The sequence below is a fragment of the Oncorhynchus nerka genome, linkage group LG6 (genome assembly GCF_034236695.1).
Source record: "Oncorhynchus nerka isolate Pitt River linkage group LG6, Oner_Uvic_2.0, whole genome shotgun sequence".
NCBI lineage: Eukaryota > Metazoa > Chordata > Actinopteri > Salmoniformes > Salmonidae > Oncorhynchus > Oncorhynchus nerka.
The window spans coordinates 64978584-65002016 of NC_088401.1; the positions used below are offsets into that span (position 1 = coordinate 64978584).

Here is a 23433-nt window from a genome sequence, read left to right on the forward strand (position 1 = left end):
TCTAGATTTAACTTTGGATTGGAGATGTTTGATATGGGTCTGGAAGGAGAGTTTACAGTCTAACCAGACACCTAAGTATTTGTAGTTGTCCACGTATTCTAAGTCAGAGCCGTCCAGAGTAGTGATGTTGGACAGGCGGGTAGGTGCAGGTAGCGATCGGTTGAAGAGCATGCATTTAGTTTTACTTGTATTTAAGAGCAATTGGAGGCCACGGAAGGAGAGTTGTATGGCATTGAAGCTTGCCTGGAGGGTTGTTAACACAGTGTCCAAAGAAGGGCCGGAAGTATACAGAATGGTGTCGTCTGCGTAGAGGTGGATCAGAGACTCACCAGCAGCAAGAGCGACCTCATTGATGTATACAGAGAAGAGAGTCGGTCCAAGAATTGAACCCTGTGGCACCCCCATAGAGACTGCCAGAGGTCCGGACAGCAGACCCTCCGATTTGACACACTGAACTCTATCAGAGAAGTAGTTGGTGAACCAGGCGAGGCAATCATTTGAGAAACCAAGGCTGTCGAGTCTGCCGATGAGGATGCGGTGGTTGACAGAGTCGAAAGCCTTGGCCAGATCAATGAATACGGCTGCACAGTAATGTTTCTTATCGATGGCGGTTAAGATATTTAACATCACATCAATGTTGTGTGTGTGTGTTACACATACATGTCAGTACATACACACAACAAGTAGGTCACATGGGGGAGAGGTGTTGCTTTATTTGTTTTTGATATCAAGTTTGCGGTTCACTTTAGCAATATGAGAGGGAAGGGAGTTCCATGCAATTGTGGCTCTATATAATACTGTACGTTTCCTTTCATTTGTTCTGGACCTGGGAACTGTGAAGAGACCCCTGGTGGCATGTCTGGTGGGGTAAGTATTTCTGTCAGCTATATGTAAGTTGATTATGCAGACTATTTAGAATTTTCAACACATTAATATATCTGACAAAAACAAGAATTGATGTGATGTTAAAAATTCGGCGCATCTTTTTATCACAGACAGACCTCTCCCCATCTTTACAACAATTGAATCAATATGTCTTGACCATGACAATTTATAATCTAGGGCGACACCGAGAAGTTTAGTTTCCTCAACTTGTTCAACAGCCACATCATTCATTACCAGATTCAGCTGAGGTCTAGAACTTAGGGAATGATTTGCACCAAATATGTGTTATGGCTTTACATCCTATGGTAAAGAATGTAAAGCCATAACACATACGTTTATCCAACAACAGACTATGGTCAATAATATTAAAGGTTGTTCTGAAGTCTAACAATACAGCTCCCACCATCTTTTTATTATAACTTTCTTTCAGCCAATCATCAGTCATTTGTGTCAGTGCAGTACATGTTGAGTGCCCTTCTCTGTTGTTAATTAGATTACAGAGAAATAGCATTGTATTTGGTCAAACACCAGTTTTTCCTGAAGTTTGCTAAGAGCTGTCAGAAAGCTTATTAGTCAGCTGTTAGAACCAGTAAAGAATGATTTACCATTCTTGGGTAGCGGGATGACTTTGGCTTCCCTCCAGACCTGAGGACAAACACTTTTCTCCAGGCTCAGACTAAAGATATGACAGATAGGAGTGGCTATAGAGTCAGCTACCATCCTCAGTAGCTTTCCATCTAATTTGTCAATGCCAGGTGATTTCTCATTATTGATGGATAACAATTTTTGAACCATAAATATGATGGCTCAGTTTGTTTTGGGCATGAGTTTGTCAACTCTGCCAATGAAATAGTCATTAAAATAATTGTCAATTTCAAAATGTTACAGCCAAGGGGAAGGGGTAGGAGCGAATTGGGATTGGCTGTAGTGTATCAAAAACAAGCTGACCTTTCTTAAAATGCCAGGACTGTCTACAGATGTGCCTTATCCATATCTGTCAACTCAAGAGAAGCACTAGTTATCCTGGCCATATGAGAAGCACTCCTCAAACAATGTGCTCTCCTCCTTGGACAATGTGCTCTCCTCCTTGGACAATGTGGTCTCCTCCTTGGACTATGTGGTGTCTTCCTTGGACAATGTGCTCTCCTCCTTGGACAATGTGCTCTCCTCCATGGACAATGTGCTCTCCATGGACAATGTGCTCTCCTCCTTGGACAATGTGCTCTCCTCCTTGGACAATGTGCTCTCCTGTAATGTACTCTACAACATCATTATCACCCCAGTACAAGAAATATCAGCTGTAACGGTGCTTGGATTTATGTAAAGGTACACAATTTTCTCTAGTAGTGCAATTGAAAATGAAGGTATTGAAGAATCGATACTGAAGATCACAGTTCACCCTATTCATCTAGCTCACAGTATTGTTGTTATCGATAGGTCACAGTTCACCCTATTAATCTAGCTCACAGTATTGTTGTTATAGATAGGTCACAGTTCACCCTATTAATCTAGCTCACAGTATTGTTGTTATAGATAGGTCACAGTTCACCCTATTAATCTAGCTCACAGTATTGTTGTTATAGATAGGTCACAGTTCACCCTATTAATCTAGCTCACCATATTGTTGTTATAGATAGGTCACAGTTCACCCTATTAATCTAGCTCACAGTATTGTTGTTATAGATAGGTCACAGTTCACCCTATTAATCTAGCTCACGGTATTGTTGTTATAGATAGGTCACAGTTCACCCTATTAATCTAGCTCACAGTATTGTTGTTATAGATAGGTCACAGTTCACCCTATTAATCTAGCTCACAGTATTGTTGTTATAGATAGGTCACAGTTCACCCTATTAATCTGACTTAAATGTAAATGTAATCTAGCTCACCATATTGTTGTTATAGATAGGTCACAGTTCACCCTATTAATCTAGCTCAGTTAGTTATAGATAGTTCACCTTAATACTATACCTCACATTATTGTTGTTATAGATTGTGAACAGGGTTATAGCAGAGCAAATAATGAGAACATACTCTAAGTCTGTTTGTTGTAAGGGGTGGATTAGGGGGAATCTGAAACATAAATTATCACTCCAAACGTTATGTAATGTATTTTATAAATTGCAAAGGGACTGGCTAAACACGAACCTATTCTGTTTCTTTCTAGGTGTGATATAACAGGTTTTTACACTTGAATATAGCAAAAAACAGTGTTGTGTGTTGTATCTTAATCACAATATGCATAGACCTCAAAGTAAAGAGCAGCGTCTTGAGATCATCGATTAAAGTAATCAGCTTTGTTTTTGCATAATTGTTTTGAACAACACTTTCTCAACAGCTGAAGATGTACTTCTGCTGACTGGAGTGGATTGATTTTCTCGCCATTAAAAATCATTTTTGTGAAAAAATGCATGTACGGTGTTACTTTCCATAGACAACGTACACTGATTATAGAAAACATTAGGAACACCTTCCTAATATAGAGTTGCACCCCCTTTTGCCCCCAGAACAGCCTCAATTTGTCGGGGCATGGTCTATACAAGGTGTCGAAAGCGTTCCACAGGGATGCTGGCCCATGTTGACTCCAATGTTTCCCACAGTAGTGTCAAGTTGCCTGGATTTCCTTTGGATGGTAGACCATTCTTGATACACATGGGAAACTATTGAGCATGAAATCCCCAGCAGCATTGCAGTTCTTGACATGAACAGGGGAGCCTGGCACCGACTACTATACCATGTTCAAAGGCATTTAAATATTTTGTATTGACAATTCACCCTTTGAATGGCACACTTACACAATCCATGTCTCAATTGCCTCAAGGCTTAAAAATCCTTTTTTAACCTGTCTCCTACTCTTCTTCTACACTGATTTAGTGGATTTAACAAGTGACATCAATAAGGGGTCATAGATTTCACCTGGATTCACCTGGTCAGTCTGTCATGGAGAGAGCAGACGTTCCTGATGTATTGTACAGTCAGTGTATACTATCAGTATCGGGTAAATAAAGTCAACAAACATCATACGGTGTTGAATACACAACTCACAAGGAGCATTTGATTTTCGTTTCTTTAAATAAAAGAATCAACTGGGGTTGAGGGAATGCCAATGGAGGAGCCTTCATTAATATGGGAGTTAGGGCAACAACCATACAACAATATTTACCTTCCTTCATTACTATGGGAGTTAGGAGAACTACCAGATGTATCCTCTTCCATTACTATGGGTGTTAGAACAACTACCAGATTAATCCTCCTTCATTACTACGGTAGTCAGGACAACTACCAGATGTATCCTCCTTCAGTACTATGGGAGTTAGGACAACTACCAGATCTATCTTCATTAGTTTCTTTGGGAGTTAGGACCACTACCAGATTCATTCTCCTTCATTACTATGGGAGTTAGGACCACTGTCATGTCTTTGGCTATGCCGGATTAAGTGATATGACATGCTATCCTATAAAATAATTGAATAATTTATTATTACCTGATTGAGCTAATCATGTAATTATAATTAACTAGAGAGTCGGGCACCACAAAATAACATTTATAGAACTGTTATCTTCCGAATAAACTCTTAAAGACCTAGTAATATTTTACATCAATAGCAGTCAATATTAATCGTCACCTTAATTCAGTCTCATCTGAAAGTTGTAAATTCTTGGTTATCTTCACGAACCCTGGCTAACAAGTTGAATCAGCAATACAAAATGTAATTATTTATTTACTAAATACCTAACTAATCACACAGAATTACACATACACATAATTAATCACAACTTGATTACAAATTACGTCCTAGCGGGCAGAACAGATATGACAGCTTGTTACTATGGGAGTCAGGACAACTACCAGATTCCTTTTCCTCCGTTCCTATGGGAGTTAGGACACCGACCAGAAATGTCCTCCTTCTTTACTAAGAGAGTCAGGAGAACTACCAGATTTATCCTCCTTTATTACTATGGGAATCAGGACAACTACCAGACTAATTTTCCTCCATTACTTTGGGAGTGAAGACAACTACCAGATGTATACTCCTTCATTACTAAGGGAGTTAGGACAACTACCAGATGCATCCTCCTCCATTACCATGTGATTCAGGACAAGTACCAGATGTATCCTCCTTCATTACTATGGGAATAAGGACAACTACAAGATTCATTCTCCTCCATTAGTATGGAAGATAGGACAACTACAAGATTCATTCTCCTCCATTAGTATGGAAGTTAGGACAACTATAAAAAAAATTGTCCTTTGTTACTATGGGAGTGAGGAAAACGAACAGATTCATCCTCCTCCATTACTATGGGAGCAAGGACAAATACAAGATGTATCCTCCTTCATTACTATGGGAGATAGGACAACTTCTAGATTTGTCCATCCTTCATAACTACGAGAGTCAGGACAACTTCCAGAATTAATCTCCTTCATTTCTATGGGAGTCAGGACCACTACCAGAAGCATCCTCCTTCATTACTATGGGAATCAGGACAACTACCAGATTCGTTCTCCTTCGTTACTTCGGGAGTCAGGACAACTGCCCGATATATCCTCCTTCATTAATTAGTGAGTCAGAAAAACTACCAGATTCATCCTCCTCCATTACCATGTGATTCAGGACAAGTACCAGATGAATCCTCCTTCATTACTATGGGAATAAGGACAACTTCAAGATTCATTCTCCTCCATTACTATGGGAGTCAGTACAACTTCCAGAAGCATTCTCCTTCATTACTATGGGAATCAGGACAACTACCAGATTTATCCTCCATCATCACCATGGGATTCAGGACAACTACCAGATTTATCCTCCGTCATCACCATGGGATTCAGGACAACTACCAGATTTATCCTCTTCGTTAATATGGGAGTCAGGAAAACTACTAGATTCACCCTCCTCCATTCCTATTGGAGTTTAGACAACTACCAGATGTATCCTCTTTCAATACTATGGGAGTTAGGACAACTACCAGACTATTCCTCTTTATTACTACGGAAGTCAGGAAAACTACCAGATTCATCCTCCTCCATTACTATGGGAATCAGGACAACAACCAGATTAATTTTCCTCTATTATTATGGGAATCAGGAAAACTACCAGATTCGTTCTCCTTCGTTACTTCGGGCGTCAGGACAACTGCCCGATATATCCTCTTTCATTAATTAGTGAGTCAGGAAAACTACCAGATTCATCTTCCTTCATTACAAAGGGAGTTAGGACAACTACCAGATTCATCCTCCTCCATTACCATGTGATTCAGGACAAGTACCAGATGAATCCTCCTTCATTAATATGGGAATAAGGACAACTACAAGATGAATCTTCCTTCATTACTATGGGAATCAGGACAACTACCAGATTCATTTTGCTCCATTACTATGGGAGTTAGGACAACTACCAGATGTATCCTACTTCGTTACTACGGGAGTCAGGAAAACTCCCAGATTCATTGTCCTTCATTACTATGGGAGTCAGGACAACTACCAGATTTAACCTCCTTCATTACTATGGGAGTCAGGACAACTACCAGATTTATCCTTCTTCATTACTATGGGAGTTAGGAAAAACACCAGATTCATCCTCCTTCATTACTATGGGAGATAGGACAACTACTAGATGTATCCTCCTTCATAACTATGAGAGTCAGGACAATTTCCAGAATTATCCTCCTTCATTTCTATGGGAGTCAGGACAACTACCAGATTCATTCTCCTCCATTACTATGGGAGTTAAGAGAGCTACCAGAAGATTTATCCTCCTTCGTTTCTGTGGGAGTTAGGACAACTACCAGATTTATCCTCCATCATCACCATGGGAATCAGGACAACTACCAGACGTATCCTCCATTACTATGGGATTCAGGACAACTACCAGATGTATCCTCCTTCATTTCTACGGGAGTCATGACAACTACCAGATTCATCGTCCTCCATTACTATGGGAGTTGGGACAACTACCAGATTCATCCTCCTCCATTACTATGGGAGTTAAGACAACTACCAGATGATTTATCCTCCTTCGTTACTGAGGGATTTAGGACAACTACCAGATTTATCCTCCTCCATTACTATGGGAGTCAGGACAACTATCAGATTTATCCTCTTTCATTACTATGGGAGTCAGGACAACTACCAGATGTATCCTCCTTCATTACTATGGTAGTTGGGACAACTACCAGATTAATTCTCCTCCATTACTATGGGAGTAAGGACAACTACCAGATTTAACCTCCTCCACTACTATGGGAGTTAGGACAACTACCAGATTTATCCTCCTCCATTACTATGGGAGTTGGGACAACTACCAGATTTATCCTCCTCCATTACTATGGGAGTTGGGACAACTACCAGATTTATCCTCCTCCATTACTTTGGGAGTCAGGACAACTACCAGATTTATCCTCCTCCGTTACTATGGGAGTTAGGACAACTACCAGATTTATCCTCCTCCATTACTATGGGAGTCAGGACAACTACCAGATTTATCCTCCTCCGTTACTTTGGGAGTCAGGACAACTACCAGATTTATCCTCCTTCATTTCTACGGGAGTCATGACAACTACCAGATTCATCGTCCTCCATTACTATGGGAGTTGGGACAACTACCAGATTCATCCTCCTCCATTACTATGGGAGTTAAGACAACTACCAGATGATTTATCCTCCTTCGTTACTGAGGGATTTAGGACAACTACCAGATTTATCCTCCTCCATTACTATGGGAGTCAGGTCAACTATCAGATTTATCCTCTTTCATTACTATGGGAGTCAGGACAACTACCAGATTTATCCTCCTCCATTACTATGGGAGTCAGGACAACTATCAGATTTATCCTCTTTCATTACTATGGGAGTCAGGACAACTACCAGATGTATCCTCCTTCATTACTATGGTAGTTGGGACAACTACCAGATTAATTCTCCTCCATTACTATGGGAGTAAGGACAACTACCAGATTTAACCTCCTCCACTACTATGGGAGTTAGGACAACTACCAGATTTATCCTCCTCCATTACTATGGGAGTTGGGACAACTACCAGATTTATCCTCCTCCATTACTATGGGAGTTGGGACAACTACCAGATTTATCCTCCTCCATTACTATGGGAGTTGGGACAACTACCAGATTTATCCTCCTCCATTACTTTGGGAGTCAGGACAACTACCAGATTTAACCTCCTCCACTACTATGGGAGTAAGGACAACTACCAGATTTAACCTCCTCCACTACTATGGGAGTTAGGACAACTACCAGATTTATCCTCCTCCATTACTATGGGAGTTGGGACAACTACCAGATTTATCCTCCTCCATTACTTTGGGAGTCAGGACAACTACCAGATTTATCCTCCTCCATTACTATGGGAGTCAGGACAACTACCAGATTTATCCTCCTCCGTTACTTTGGGAGTTAGGACAACTACCAGATTTATCCTCCTCCATTACTATGGGAGTTGGGACAACTACCAGATGTATCCTCCTCCGTTACTTTGGGAGTTAGGACAACTACCAGATTTATCCTCCTCCGTTACTTTGGGAGTCAGGACAACTACCAGATTTATCCTCCTCCGTTACTTTGGGAGTTAGGACAACTACCAGATTTATCCTCCTCCGTTACTTTGGGAGTTAGGACAACTACCAGATGTATCCTCCTCCGTTACTTTGGGAGTTAGGACAACTACCAGATTTATCCTCCTCCGTTACTTTGGGAGTCAGGACAACTATCAGATTTATCCTCCTCCGTTACTTTGGGAGTTAGGACAACTACCAGATGTGTCCTGCTTCATTACTATGGGAGTTAGGACAACTACCAGATTTATCCTCCTCCATTACTTTGGGAGTCAGGACAACTACCAGATTTATCCTCCTCCGTTACTTTGGGAGTTAGGACAACTACCAGATGTGTCCTGCTTCATTACTATGGGAGTTAGGACAACTACCAGATGTATCCTCTTTCATTACTACTGGAGTCAGGAAAACTACCAGATTCATCATCCTTCATTACTATGAGTCAGGAAAACTACCAGATTCATTCTCCTCCATTATTATGGGAGTTAAGACAACTACCAGATTCATTTCCCTCTATTGCTATGGGAGTCAGGACAACTCCCAGAATTATCCTCCTTCGTTACTACGGGAGTCAGGAAACCCATCAGATTCATCCTCCCCTATTACTATGGGAGTTAGGACAACTACCAGATTTATCCTCCTTCGTTACTACGGGAGTCAGGAAAACTACCAGATTCATTGTCCTGCATTACTAAGGGAGTCAGGACAACTACCAGATTAATTTTCCTCAATTACTTTGGTAGTCAGGACAACTACCAGATTAATTTTCCTCCATTACTTTGGTAGTCAGGACAACTACCAGATTTATCCTCCTCCATTACTATGGGAGTTAGGACAACTACCAGATGTATCCTCCTTCATTACTATGGGAGTCAGGACAACAACCAGAATTATCCTCCTCCATTACTACGGGAGTCAGGACAACTACCAGATTTATCCTCCTTCGTTACTACGGGAGTCAGGAAAACTACCAGATTCATTGTCCTGCATTACTAAGGGAGTCAGGACAACTACCAGAATAATTTTCCTCCATTACTTTGGTAGTCAGGACAACTACCAGATTTATCCTCCTCCATTACTATGGGAGTCAGGACAACTACCAGATGTATCCTCCTTCATTACTATGGGAGTCAGGACAACTACCAGATTTATCCTCCTCCATTACTATGGGAGTCAGGACAACTACCAGATTTATCCTCCTCCATTACTATGGGAGTCAGGACAACAACCAGAATTATCCTTCTTCATACAAAAAGGACAGCCATCTCAAGCTAAAGATTTCTTCCCTTCTGTGAAATGAGACACACTTTGGTTTTATTTACTTTATTAACAGTTGTTCAGCACTAAGACCTAATAAATACATTATTTAAACAAAGAACATTTTAAAATTAAAAAGGTGTTTAGCACAATTATGTAGAAGACACCACTGTTAATTTTGTAATTTTTGCTTTAAACCATAAAAGCTGGAAGTGCCCTTATTGAAGGACATACTGAAGCAGTATAAAATGTCAAGTTAGCTCTACAGTCCAACTCTATTCAACTACATACTGACAAGACTGGGAAGAAAAAGAAACATGATTCCAATGAGTTACATGAGTACTATGATACACTACATAGGCTAACTTTATACATACAGAGTAGCAGGCAGCTTCGTCCTTGACAGAACATGACTTTTAGAAAGACTGCAAAATATATGGCCAGCATATGAAAGGAAATAAAGGTCCCAACAAAAGAGTAGACCATGTAAGGTAAGTCATGGTCAAACCATTTGCAAGGACTTCAATATTTAATGGACATAATTAAATCTTAAATTATAGGTTTGTGCAACCAATTCAACTACTAAATAATTATTGCAATTGGGTTTCCCTTCAACATTGGGCAGAAGTGTTATAATCAACCATTAAATACAAACACAGCAAAACCAGTCATTTGAGCTCATTGCCTCTTCATTTGTGGCACAAAAATAATCCAATAGAAATTTGAACAATCCAGATTTTAATCAACACATATGGTATTTGAAGCAATGTATCCCATCAATGAGCTGGTATCTGAATCCCTGTGTGCAGAAAGAGCATTGTTTCAGTATCAATTAATTCCATCAATATCCCACATCCTGATCCAATCTCTGTGGTTTGAAAATAAACTGTACATTATCTTCTCAAAGGCATAACATATTTTGCCTCTATAAAAAAAAAATCATAAAATAAAAATATGTACCAACAATAAATACATTTATATGACTAGATTGAGGGTCCTTCTGTTGAACAGCATGAGCACTCCAAAGTTCTTGGAAATATTTACCATTAAAAAGCGTCAGTAGAAATACAATGAGACAATAGACAGTTCAATGACGAGCATGATAAGAACAAAAAAGTCATACTACACCCCAGATGGGTTAGCTAGTGCACATAGGAACTTCCTACAAAACAACTGTTGAACATTTGAAAAAGACAACATGGATGATATTTGACATGGACCCAGGAAACAGAATTCGAGAAGGGGACCCCACTGACAAGGCACAGATCGGTGAGCCACCCTGCTCAGTAGGTCTCTGGTATGACAAACTCAAACTCTGACGAGCCTGGGGGAGGTTGGATGGGGTGGCTCCCTGTTCGGTGGGCGTGCGCAGCTGGTCGAGGCTGTGCCTCAGGCGTCACAAATATGTCATCCCAGTTTAACATCTTGCCGTGGGTGGACTGTAACGGTAGTGGGTTGGGCTGCCCCCTTCCAGGGTTAATGTGCTGGACACTCCCATCCTCTTGGATAATAGGGACCCCTCCTGGATCTGAACCGTCCGTCTCATATGAGTAGGTCTTGAACTGCACCGTTTTGCAAGGAAGCAGGCGGTACAAGTTGTTGTCGGTGACGTCCTTCTGTTTCCTCCCAGACGGGTCTTGGTTGTGGGCCTGTTTGCAGTGAGTTGACAGTAGCTGGTAGTTGATTAACATCTCGTTGCACAGCAGGCACTGGTACCTCCGCTCACCCGTGTGGTGGATCTCGTGTTTCGTCCGGTACTCAGCCAGGGCGAACACCTTGTCACAGTAGTGGCATGGGTACTTCTTCTCCCAAGAGTGGGTGTTGAAGTGGCGCCGGAGGCTCGTCAGGCACACGTAGGGACGCTTACAGACCACGCACACAAAAAAGGTCTTCCCGTCCATGATGAGCTCGTAGTGATCTTCCTGCTCGCTTTTGGCCTTCTTCTTGCTCGAAGCACCCTGTGGCAGTTGAGAGGTGTTGAAAGGTTGAAGAGGTGTGGCCATCAGAGACCTCTTTGCCCCTCTACTGTTTTTAGAATCTCCCTCCCCGGGATCGTCCTTCATGGGGACAATGTCATATGTGTTCTCCCCGATATTGGCATACACCTTGCAGCCTGGAGAAAGTGAGCCGAGCTCTGAGGCCTTATCTAGTGTGATTGTCTTCTTTGCAGCTGCAGCCGCTTGGGGAATGCTAATGCCTGCCTCATTGATGAATCCGCCTGGTGACGTCACATCCGAGAGCTTGATTTTTAAGTTGCCCTTTTTAGCTAGTGTGACCTGCTTCTTATGGATCCCTATTATCTCTGGGGTTTCTGAGGGCAGGGAGGTGCTGTGGAGTTTGGGGATGAAAGTGCCAATTCTAGCCGGCATTGTGGATGTGCTGCAAGACGAGGCTACAGCAGGTGAAGATGGAATATTGGAACTGGTGTCAGGGGACACCATAGGGATGTTCAGAGGACTGTGCTCTCGTAGGGTCTGAGAGGAGCTGTTAAGGTGTGGGGCTGCTTTGACCGTTCTCTCTTGGTCCTTTGTCAAAGCAGGGGGTCTGGCCTCTCCCGGTTGCTTTGTCACAGAGGCTTCCTCTGTTTCGGGTGCATCCAAATCAATGATTTCAGAGGGCTTGCATTTTTTGATGGCGTCCGTTTTGGACACAAACATAATGTCATCGTCTGAGTCCTGATCCGTACTTCGGTCAGTCTGGTTGAACTCCTCTGCAGACAGTGAAAAGGACTCTGTGATAATGGGCATCGTTGGCTCTGTACTGTTTTTGTCCACAGAGCTCACCTCATTGTTTTCCGTGTCTTTGGACAGGCCAGGTAGGCCCTTGACTTGTGAGAGCGGTACGCCTAGATTCGCAATGAACTTCACCCCCAACATCTGCCCAGCATTGATAAGCTCCTTGAGCATGTCAGAGCGAACGCGGACAATCTTGGAACTGTAAATGTAATTCAGGATTTCCTCAAAGATTTCCGCCTTTATGAAATTCAACTCAATCACCTGTCCAGCCACTGAGAAAAGTTGGTGGAAATAAGTACTCGACGCCGACAATATGTTTTTGTGCGCTCGAAATTTACGGTCCTGTATAATTATGGTGACGTCGCAGAACAATCCGTTATTTCGTTGTCTATTCATCGACTTCAGCACCGTTCCTGAATATCGGGTGTCAGTTGCAGAGATCAGCTTTAGGCCCGACATCCCTGTGGGGTGAAGACAAGAGCAACGAATAAATGCATTCACTTGACAGTATATTATATCAATATACAAAAATGTCCTCCATCCCAGGTCTTACAGTTCCTTTACTGCCCTATTAGCTGTAAATTGCAAATCACCTTTCACTTCTTGTTGGATGACCTCATCATGCATTCATAGTAGCTCATTGTTTTAAAGGCAGAGGGAGTCAGGAAGCTACCCATTATGCTGGCTGTTGGGGTGAATAAAATAGTTGGCAAACTAGCTACATTGCTAGCTAGCTAACGAGCTAAAGCCATAATTGATCAATAAAAGTCCAGGTCTGTACAAATATTGTTGGGGGAGGAGAGAGCGAAAACCACTATCATTGTTTGTAACTTGCCATCTAGCTAACGTTAGCTAGTTAGCCTAACACCATTCACAAATAGAAGGCCGGTCTACACAATAGTCTTGCATGCCAATCACATCTAATGTATTTTTCAAATAAAAAGCTATTATGGTAGTGATTTAAGGTAGCCTTGTACAATGTATTATTTTACATTAGGGAAATACGGCTTCATATTGATTGATTATATGAAGATGATCTAGTTTAGCTAGCTATTAACATAGGTACGGATGTTCCCTTCCTGGTTCGCGGCCTTTTGGTGAGAGTTGATCTTCCATCATTACAAAATTATTGTATGGGGCCAATATACGATGTTGGTTTCTACAAGTAGCTAACACTTGGTATTTACCTGCAACGCCAAGCCGTATGATTGATGTTCTTTCCAAACGAAGTATCGGTAGATGGTTGTAGACAACAAAACGTCAATCTCCTTGTTACGGTCGGTGTGACCTACTGCTAGTTCATGCATGGCCAACAGGAGTCGCAACAACTCTGTGTCAAAATAGTTCCATGTAGCGAGAGCTACACATTTGCTGCATTTCAAACGTTTGCAACTAGATATGCTCAATGGCATTATTTGAGATAATTAATACAGACCTCAATTATTATTTTTTAAGCCAGCGACATTGCTTAAGCGACTGCTAAAAGTCAGTTCCAGTCTAATGTACTATGCGGAACATAGAGCATCGTGCTGCATTGTTTCAAGGGGGACCTGTTTACACTCGCACCCCATCATGTACTGTTTCTGAAGCTCGTATATAAACAACGCAGAATGACCGAAACAGCAGATTAGGTAGTCATTCCTGTTTATTCTTTACCAAGCTCTCGAATTTAGGATGTTTAGCATAAAAAACGCTAGCTACGCCTCTGTCCGATCAAGAACAGAGAAGCCCCAGAAGACGACGGAACCAATCTGGCAGCGGAAGTCGATCTCGCGACTCCAGTCCAGTCTTTGGTCCCATGCCCAAGGCCCCCCAAAATGAAGAAGAGCATAAACCTCCTCGAATATTCGAGATAGAGAGAAATGACAAAGTGTTTCGTACGGAAAGCACCCGCGAGAGGTACAGAAATCAGCGAAGTGGCGGCAGGAATGATGATCAACGCCAGCGACAAAACGCCTTCATCTCGGGGTAAATGTAGTTCGCTTGCGCAAGTTAATTAATTACCACCTGGTCTCACAGCTGTGTTTTACGCACAGCCAGCTAGTTAGCATTGTCTGACTCACAATCTAACGACACAATTGTTTCAGGGGTTTGAAGTCACTTGATCCCCTACATACTCAACTTTCGGGGGCGGTTCTCTTCTGCACTGTTCAACCAATCCAGTAAATGTGGAGGAGTTAATTAATCTATAAGGCCTAATGGGGTGTGGTATATGGCCAATATACCATGGCTCGGGCTGTTCTTATGTGCAGCGCAGAGTTCCTGGATTTTGGCCTTAACCACAAACCCTTGAGGTGCCTTATTGCTATTCTAAACTGGTTGCCAATGTAATTAGATCAGTAAAAATAAATGTTTTGTCATACCTGTGGTATACGGCCTGATATACCACGGCTGTCAGCCAATCAGCATCTCCTGATTACATGCCGTTACTTTTAGATTACTTTCCCCTTAAGAGGCATTAGACAAAGACACAAATGTATGTTACCAATTGAACAAAATCTGTTTCAGGATAAATCAATGTTAAAGTTTACATAGCTGGCCAAATATGGGTGTTAAATTTTACTTTATGGGTTGGTTATGTAGGCTTCTTCTCAAAATAAATGTTGTGTTCATGGAATTTCATGCTTTGAGCACTACTGAATAGCGCTATTTACATGTGAAAAATGAATGCCATATGCAGCATTTGCTGTAGGCCTATTGTTTAAATGTTTTATTGGTGACACTTTTATATCTTGACAATCCACTTTTTTGGTAAAAAGCTGAGGGATGGGGGCCTGGAGAAATGTAACCACTCAGATTAATAGACAGAGCTATGGATGCAAGGACTGGCCATCCATGATATCAACATTATTGTTTTAACATGATTGTTTTAACCATGTTATGAGGATATACAGTGGTTGTTTACATTTATAATGTTTACAAACATTGGAGAAAAACAAGCTTATATTTTGGGTTCTCATGGAGTGTCACAGTTGAACTAAGCTCATGAGGCATTTATAAGTTATATTCTTCAAGAATCAATGGATATACAGTATGAGTCAAACATTTGGACAAACCTACTCATTCAAGGGTTTATCTTAATTTTTTAAAACTATTTTCTACATTGTAGAAAAGTAGTGAAGACATCAAAACTATGAAATAACACATATGGAATCATGTAGTAACCAAAGAAGTGTTAAACAAATCAAAACATATTTTATATTTGAGATTCTTCAAATATCCACCCTTTGCCTTGATGATAGCTTTGCACACTCTTGGAATTCTCTCAACCTGCTTCACCTGGAATGCTTTTCCAACAGCCTTGAAGGAGTTCCCACATATGCTAAGCACTTGCTTTTCCTTCACTCTGCGGTCCAACTCATCCCAAACCATCTCAATTGGGTTGAGGTCGGGTGATTGTGGAGGCCAGGTCATCTGTTGCAGCACTCCATCACTCTCCTTCTCTGTCAAATAGCCATAATACAACCTGAAGGTGTGTTGGGTCATTGTCCTGTTGAAAAACAAATGATAGTCCCACTAAGCGCAAACCAGATGGGATGGCATATCGCTGCAGAATGCTGTAGTATTTCATTTTTTAATTTAACGGTTACAATAGAGGGAGAGAATTGGTGAACTTGGATGACCTGAGGTCTGGGGCTATTCACCAAGAGTAATGACGCCAGAGTAACTTATTCTTATGCATCTTATTGAATTAATCAAGTACAAGATTATGAAGAGTTGGGCTATACACACCAACTATCAAATGATCTAAATTTAGATAATTTTGTGACCTTTTCCAATAAGCTCTGATGACCATTCACCAGTTGAAGAGTATGTGGAAAACAGAGGCTCAGATTCAAGCTCATCGGGTGAGTGTGCTGAATTAGCTACTGTAGTAGTCTTTATAATAATTATTCTATGAAAGTCTGCCCTGAGTTAGCCTATATCTGACTGAATGACATGCATCGACTAGTCAAGAACAAAGTGGAAACTGGGCATTCTATATTATGTAGTAAGTCAAATGTATGTTCTGATTACACCCTTGAATTGGGGAGAGATCAAGACAAGTGCAGTCTAATTCATAGATGATAAGAAGAAGAAAAGGAAGAAATCCAAAAGGAAGAACAAGAAACACTCCGATGACAGCGAGGAAGAGTCGGACTCTGGTGTTGAGAAATGTTTCCCCTTGAAAAAGGTTCAATTCAATTATAAAGGCTGCTTGTCTGGCTAAGTTTATTTCACCCTCTAATGTTGTTTTATTTCATATGAGGAAGTGAAAAAGAAGAGCAAAAAGTAAATGAATTTACATTCTACCTCTAGTCAACCATCCATAACATAAATACATGACATACCTATACACTACAGCATTTTCCTTAACCGTGTTTTGTCTTCTCTTCACAGGTCAAAGAAGTTCAAGAAGAAGAAGACTATGAAGAACCGCAAGCAGTCAGCGAGCGACTCCAGCAGCGACGGGTCAGAGGAGGAGGACACCAACGGGGATCTGTGGGTGGAGAGGACCTGCATTGCCAAACACATGGTGGGCCCAGAGGCCCCACTCACCCACCTTTCCCAGGACGACAAGCCTCTCGAGTAAGTATGCATAGAGTAATCTTTCTTACATTTAATAATCTACCTTGTGCTGTGGCTGGGGTTATGCAATAGCAAAGTTATGGAAACATTTTGAAATTCCTCTCAGATGTTGTTATGAAATTATAATAACTTTATTACCGCGTTTTATTATAACTTTAGAGATGTTAATAGCTTACTATTGTTAACATTATAAGGGATACTCCACACTGTCTACAACTTTTGACAGTAGTTAATCACATTGTAATTATGTAGCATTAAGTAGAAAACAAAGCCAGGGTCATATTTGTTAGTGCACACTGTAGCAAAATGTTTTGCACTTTAATAGAATGGTTTGTGATTGAAAACGAAAACCAGCATTTCTTATTGGACACATTCAGGTAGCCCCGTTTATTTCTTAGTGACTATGACACAAGCGCCTTAATTTTAGTGTGCTACTAGGTACATACAACTTGCTTCCACAGTTTGTAATGACATTGCCACACAATATATTCAGCTTTTAAAATGCAGCTCTATTCTTTTTTTAAAAATTATCAATGAATGACTGATTTATTGATTTACATCATTTTTCTCTTTCCCCCTAATTTTGGTCATGCCCTGCTGCCGGGTGAGGGTGCCGCTATGGCAGAATATGTGAAAGCAAGCAAGCGTATCCCAAGAAGAGGTGAAATCGGGTTGACTAGTGACGAAATCACAACCTTTGAGATGTCTGGCTTCGTGATGAGCGGTAGCAGGTACATTACTACTCTTCTGTTTTCATTTGGACATTTCCAATATTTCATCATATTTTACACATTTGGTCGACTGCTTTGTAACGCTCATTGCAATTTTGTAACCCTCCAGACATCGTCGTATGGAGGCTGTGCGTCTGAGAAAGGAAAACCAGATCGACAGTGTGGATGAAAAGAGAGCCTTGGCATCATTCAACCAGGAGGAAAGAGGGAGAGCAAAATCCTCTCGAGCTTCAGAGAAATGGTGTACAGGAAAACTAAAGGCAAATAGGACAAATGAGCCTTTTTGTTCCTCCCCTTTCAGGGACTTTCAGCTTCGGATAATTTTTTCTCCCGGCATTATCTTTCGTTGTGTTTTTTTTCTCATCGTTTCGTGATTTGAGAATGTTATTTCTTTCCTCTTTGTATTGGGAATTAGGCTTATATTACTTATATTTTAAAACCTCTCTGACACAGTGGACTATTTTGTTTATTTAGAAAGTAGTCAATTGAATATTGGAAAGTGCTTGTTTGTCACAAAGCAAACGTATTCAAAGACGAGCACAAGACTGGACCATGCAGATGTATGGTGTATAGATTTGGAGACCCATCCGGAGAGCCATTTTGTATTGGGCTATTACAATATTGTGCATCTGTAACAGTATAACTTTAGACCGTCCCCTCGCCCATACCCGAGCGCGAACCAGGGACCCTCTGCACACATCAACAACAGTCACCCACGAAGCATCGTTACCCATCACTCCACAAAAGCCACTTAGTGTACAAAACATTAGGAACACCTGCTCTTTTCATGACATAGAATGACCAGGTGAAGGCTATGATCTCTTATTGATGTCACTTGTTAAATCCACTTCAATCAGTGTAGAGGAAGAGACCGGTTAAAGAAGGATTTTTAAGCCTTGAGACAATTGAGTTATGGAATGTGTATGTGTGCTATTCAGAGGGTGCATGGGCAAGACAAAAGATTGCTGTGCCTTTGAACGGGGAATGGTAGTAGGTGCCAAGCGCACTGGTTTTCGTGTCAAGAACTGCAATGCTGATGGGTTTTTCACACTCAACAGTGTATCAACACCCGTTGAATATGGCCGCCACCCAAAGGACATCCAGCCAACTTGACACAACTGTGGGAAGCATTGGAGTCAACATGGGCCAGCATCCCTGTGGTACGCTTTCGACACCTTGTAGAGTCCATGCCCCAACGAATTGAGGCTGTTCTGGGGGCAAATGGGGGCGCAACTCAATATGAGTAAGGTGTTCCTAATGTTTTGTACACTCATTGTAAATCAAATCCAATCCATCCCAGAACCTTCTACCTATGTAACGTTTAACGTAGGAAACGTGTATGTAATATCACATATTCAGAATTAATAAATCATTTAAAAATAGTGGGGCTTTATGCAATAGGTCAATTTAGTTGATGTTTAAAATTAGGTTGGATCTTTCTCTGGGAAGTGTATTAAATACTGAACAAAAATATAAATGCAAAATGCAACAATTTCAACAGTTTTACTAAGTTACAGTTCATATATGGATATTGAAATAAACTAATATGGGTGGGCATAGACCCACCCACTTGGGAGCCAGGCCCACCCAATCAGAATTAGTTTTTCCCACAAAAGGGCTTTATTACAGACACAAATACTCCTCAGTTTCATCAGCTGTCCGGCTGGCTGGTCTGACGATCCTGCAGGTGAAGAAGCCGGATGTGGAAGGCATGGGCTGGCGTGGTTACACATGGTAAGGCCGGTTGGACGAATTGCCAAATTCTCTAAAATGACGTTGGAGGTCAATACAGTCAATACCAATAGTCTGTCTAGACTGGAAGAATTGTAATTCTTTGGCACGATGTGCTTGTGCAGCCTTATGATGTCCTTGAAATTCAATACCACCAGTCTCTTATGTACAGAGATGGCACAATGCTGAGTGTATGGTAGATTTGTAGATCAGTGAGTCTGTGGAGCAGGTTACTTAGGGTGAGTTTGTAAATTGAATCTGGAGTGCAAGATTGCAACTCAAGAGTGCGCTCGTAAATTCAGAGTTTTGTCAGATTGTCCGTTATTCAGAGCGTTTCACTCGGAGCGTTCAGTGTGCACTGGACGCTCTGGTGGAGGAGTAGGGTTGAGCCGAGCGTTCTGACCTCACAACAGCAGTCACTCATGCTGCCAGACATACCCTTGTAAAACTGACCATCCTACCAAACCTCGACTTTGGCGATGTCATTTACAAAATAGCCTCCAATACCCTACTCAACAAATTGGATGCAGTCTATCACAGTGCAATCCGTTTTGTCACCAAAGCCCCATATACTACCCACCATTGCGACCTGTACACTCTCGTTGGCTGGCCCTCGCTTCATACTCGTCGCCAAACCCACTGGCTCCATGTCATCTACAAGACCCTGCTAGGTAAAGTCCCCCCTTATCTCAGCTCGCTGGTCACCATAGCATCTCCCACCTGTAGCACACGCTCCAGCAGGTATATCTAGTCACCCCCAAAACCAATTCTTTCTTTGGCCGCCTCTCCTTCCAGTTCTCTGCTGCCAATGACTGGAATGAACTACAAAAATCTCTGAAACTGGAAACACTTATCTCCCTCACTAGCTTTTAGCACCAACTGTCAGAGCAGCTCACAGATTACTGCACCTGTACATAGCCCACCTATAATTTAGCCCAAACAACTACCTCTTTCCCTACTGTATTTAATTTATTGTATTTATTTATTTATTTTGCTCCTTTGCACCCCATTATTTTTATTTCTACTTTGCACATTCTTTCATTGCAAATCTACCATTCCAGTGTTTTACTTGCTATATTGTATTTACTTTGCCACCATGGCCTTTTTTTGCCTTTACCTCCCTTATCTCACCTCATTTGCTCACATCGTATATAGACTTGTTTATACTGTATGTTTGTTTTACTCCATGTGTAACTCTGTGTCGTTGTGTGTCAAACTGCTTTGCTTTATCTTGGCCAGGTCGCAATTGTAAATGAGAACTTGTTCAACTTGCCTACCTGGTTAAATAAAGGTGAAATAAAAAAAATAAAAAGCATCCAAGCTGTCTAGCTAGATAGCTACTTCCAGTCAAATTAGAGAAAATCTCACTGACCAGTTGACTACCCCTAGCAGAGCTGGTTAAGTTGTTTTTATGTTATCCAGAGCACTGGTGACTGTAACGGTGCTGCTGGCAACAATTTAATGCCGACGTTTACTGATGCCGGCCATATTCAGATGTTGAGCGTTCGTAAATTCATCAGTTATTATGTGCTCTAGCACACTCAAAAGCGCTCTGAAATCAGAGTAGATAGCCAATCCTTGAATGCAATGATAGGCTGTGTTCCAGGCCATCGTTGATGCAGTCATGTTACACTATTTTCAGATATCATTATGCTATGAGATTACTAAATGTGATTCGTTTCAAGTGAAGAAAGGAAGACAAAATAAGGACAAAAGAAAAAGAAAAAGGACAACAAAGTGAAACCTCTAAAGAAACAAGAGACCATAATACAAGAAACAGCACTATAGAGAGATAGAACAACAACAACGCAGCCACTGCCAGCTAGCCTACTTCAGCAGTACTGTATCATTTGAATGATCTCCTTTGCATTAGCGTAGCCTCTTCTGTAGCCTGTCAACTATGTGTCTGTCTATCCCTGTTCTCTCCTCTCTGCACAGACCATACAAACGCTCCACACCGCGTGGCCGCGGCCACTCTAATCTGGTGGTCCCAGCGCGCACGACCCACGTGGAGTTCCAGGTCTCCGGTAGCCTCTGGAACTGCCGATCTGCGGCCAACAAGGCAGAGTTCATCTCAGCCTATTTCCCTCCCTCCAGTCCCTCGACTTCTTGGCACTGACGGAAACATGGATCACCACAGATAACACTGCTACTCCTACTGCTCTCTCTTCGTCCGCCCACGTGTTCTCGCACACCCCGAGAGCTTCTGGTCAGCGGGGTGGTGGCACCGGGATCCTCATCTCTCCCAAGTGGTCATTCTCTCTTTCTCCCCTTACCCATCTGTCTATCGCCTCCTTTGAATTCCATGCTGTCACAGTTACCAGCCCTTTCAAGCTTAACATCCTTATCATTTATCGCCCTCCAGGTTCCCTCGGAGAGTTCATCAATGAGCTTGATGCCTTGATAAGCTCCTTTCCTGAGGACGGCTCACCTCTCACAGTTCTGGGCGACTTTAACCTCCCCACGTCTACCTTTGACTCATTCCTCTCTGCCTCCTTCTTTCCACTCCTCTCCTCTTTTGACCTCTCCCTCTCACCTTCCCCCCTACTCACAAGGCAGGCAATACGCTCGACCTCATCTTTACTAGATGCTGTTCTTCCACTAACCTCATTGCAACTCCCCTCCAAGTCTCCGACCACTACCTTGTATCCTTTTCCCTCTCGCTCTCATCCAACACTTCCCACACTGCCCCTACTCGGATGGTATCGCGCCGTCCCAACCTTCGCTCTCTCTCCCCCGCTACTCTCTCCTCTTCCATCCTATCATCTCTTCCCTCTGCTCAAACCTTCTCCAACCTATCTCCTGATTCTGCCTCCTCAACCCTCCTCTCCTCCCTTTCTGCATCCCTTGATTCTCTATGTCCCCTATCCTCCAGGCCGGCTCGGTCCTCCCCTCCCGCTCCGTGGCTCGACGACTCATTGCGAGCTCACAGAACAGGGCTCCGGGCAGCCGAGCGGAAATGGAGGAAAACTCGCCTCCCTGCGGACCTGGCATCCTTTCACTCCCTCCTCTCTACATTTTCCTCTTCTGTCTCTGCTGCTAAAGCCACTTTCTACCACTCTAAATTCCAAGCATCTGCCTCTAACCCTAGGAAGCTCTTTGCCACCTTCTCCTCCCTCCTGAATCCTCCTCCTCCCCTCCCCCTCCTCCCTCTCTGCAGATGACTTCGTCAACCATTTTGAAAAGAAGGTCGACGACATCCGATCCTCGTTTGCTAAGTCAAACGACACCGCTGGTTCTGCTCACACTGCCCTACCCTGTGCTCTGACCTCTTTCTCCCCTCTCTCTCCAGATGAAATCTCGCGTCTTGTGACGGCCGGCCGCCCAACAACCTGCCCGCTTGACCCTATTCCCTCCTCTCTTCTCCAGACCATTTCCGGAGACCTTCTCCCTTACCTCACCTCGCTCATCAACTCATCCCTGACCGCTGGCTACGTCCCTTCTGTCTTCAAGAGAGCGAGAGTTGCACCCCTTCTGAAAAAACCTACACTCGATCCCTCCGATGTCAACAACTACAGACCAGTATCCCTTCTTTCTTTTCTCTCCAAAACCCTTGAACGTGCCGTCCTTGGCCAGCTCTCCCGCTATCTCTCTCAGAATGACCTTCTTGATCCAAATCAGTCAGGTTTCAAGACTAGTCATTCAACTGAGACTGCTCTTCTCTGTATCACGGAGGCCCTCCGCACTGCTAAAGCTAACTCTCTCTCCTCTGCTCTCATCCTTCTAGACCTATCGGCTGCCTTCGATACTGTGAACCATCAGATCCTCCTCTCCACCCTCTCCGAGTTGGGCATCTCCGGCGCGGCCCACGCTTGGATTGCGTCCTACCTGACAGGTCGCTCCTACCAGGTGGCGTGGCGAGAATCTGTCTCCTCACCACGCGCTCTCACCACTGGCGTCCCCCAGGGCTCTGTTCTAGGCCCTCTCCTATTCTCGCTATACACCAAGTCACTTGG

General features: G+C 42.5%; 2 protein-coding genes across 5 annotated transcripts; one reads left to right on the forward strand and one right to left on the reverse strand.

Annotated features, from left to right (window-relative positions):
* Positions 1-10432: 10432 nt before the first annotated feature.
* zbtb33 (zinc finger and BTB domain containing 33) lies at positions 10433-13918 on the reverse strand. The gene is made up of 2 exons (XM_029662374.2): positions 13634-13918; positions 10433-12907 (listed from the first exon to the last, which is right to left on the reverse strand). Exon 2 carries the CDS (start codon positions 12903-12905, stop codon positions 10995-10997), a length of 1911 nt encoding a protein of 636 aa, XP_029518234.2. The 5' UTR covers positions 12906-12907; positions 13634-13918; the 3' UTR covers positions 10433-10994.
* A 99-nt stretch (positions 13919-14017) lies between these two features.
* LOC115130852 (NKAP-like protein) lies at positions 14018-19128 on the forward strand. Of its 4 annotated transcripts, none has more exons than XR_003863859.2 (6): positions 14044-14414; positions 15746-15918; positions 16230-16294; positions 16511-16620; positions 16827-17746; positions 17856-19128. XR_003863859.2 is itself a non-coding variant. In XM_029662375.2 (6 exons), exons 1-6 carry the CDS (start codon positions 14245-14247, stop codon positions 18118-18120), a joined length of 921 nt encoding a protein of 306 aa, XP_029518235.2. In that variant the 5' UTR covers positions 14057-14244; the 3' UTR covers positions 18121-19128. The 4 variants fall into 4 exon arrangements, 2 of the variants coding, with proteins under 2 accessions (XP_029518235.2, XP_029518236.2); XM_029662375.2 differs by lacking the exon at positions 15746-15918 and having other exon boundaries at positions 14057-14414; positions 16827-17015; positions 17625-17746; XM_029662376.2 differs by lacking the exons at positions 15746-15918; positions 16511-16620 and having other exon boundaries at positions 14057-14414; positions 16827-17015; positions 17625-17746.
* The last annotated feature ends 4305 nt before the right edge of the window (positions 19129-23433 follow it).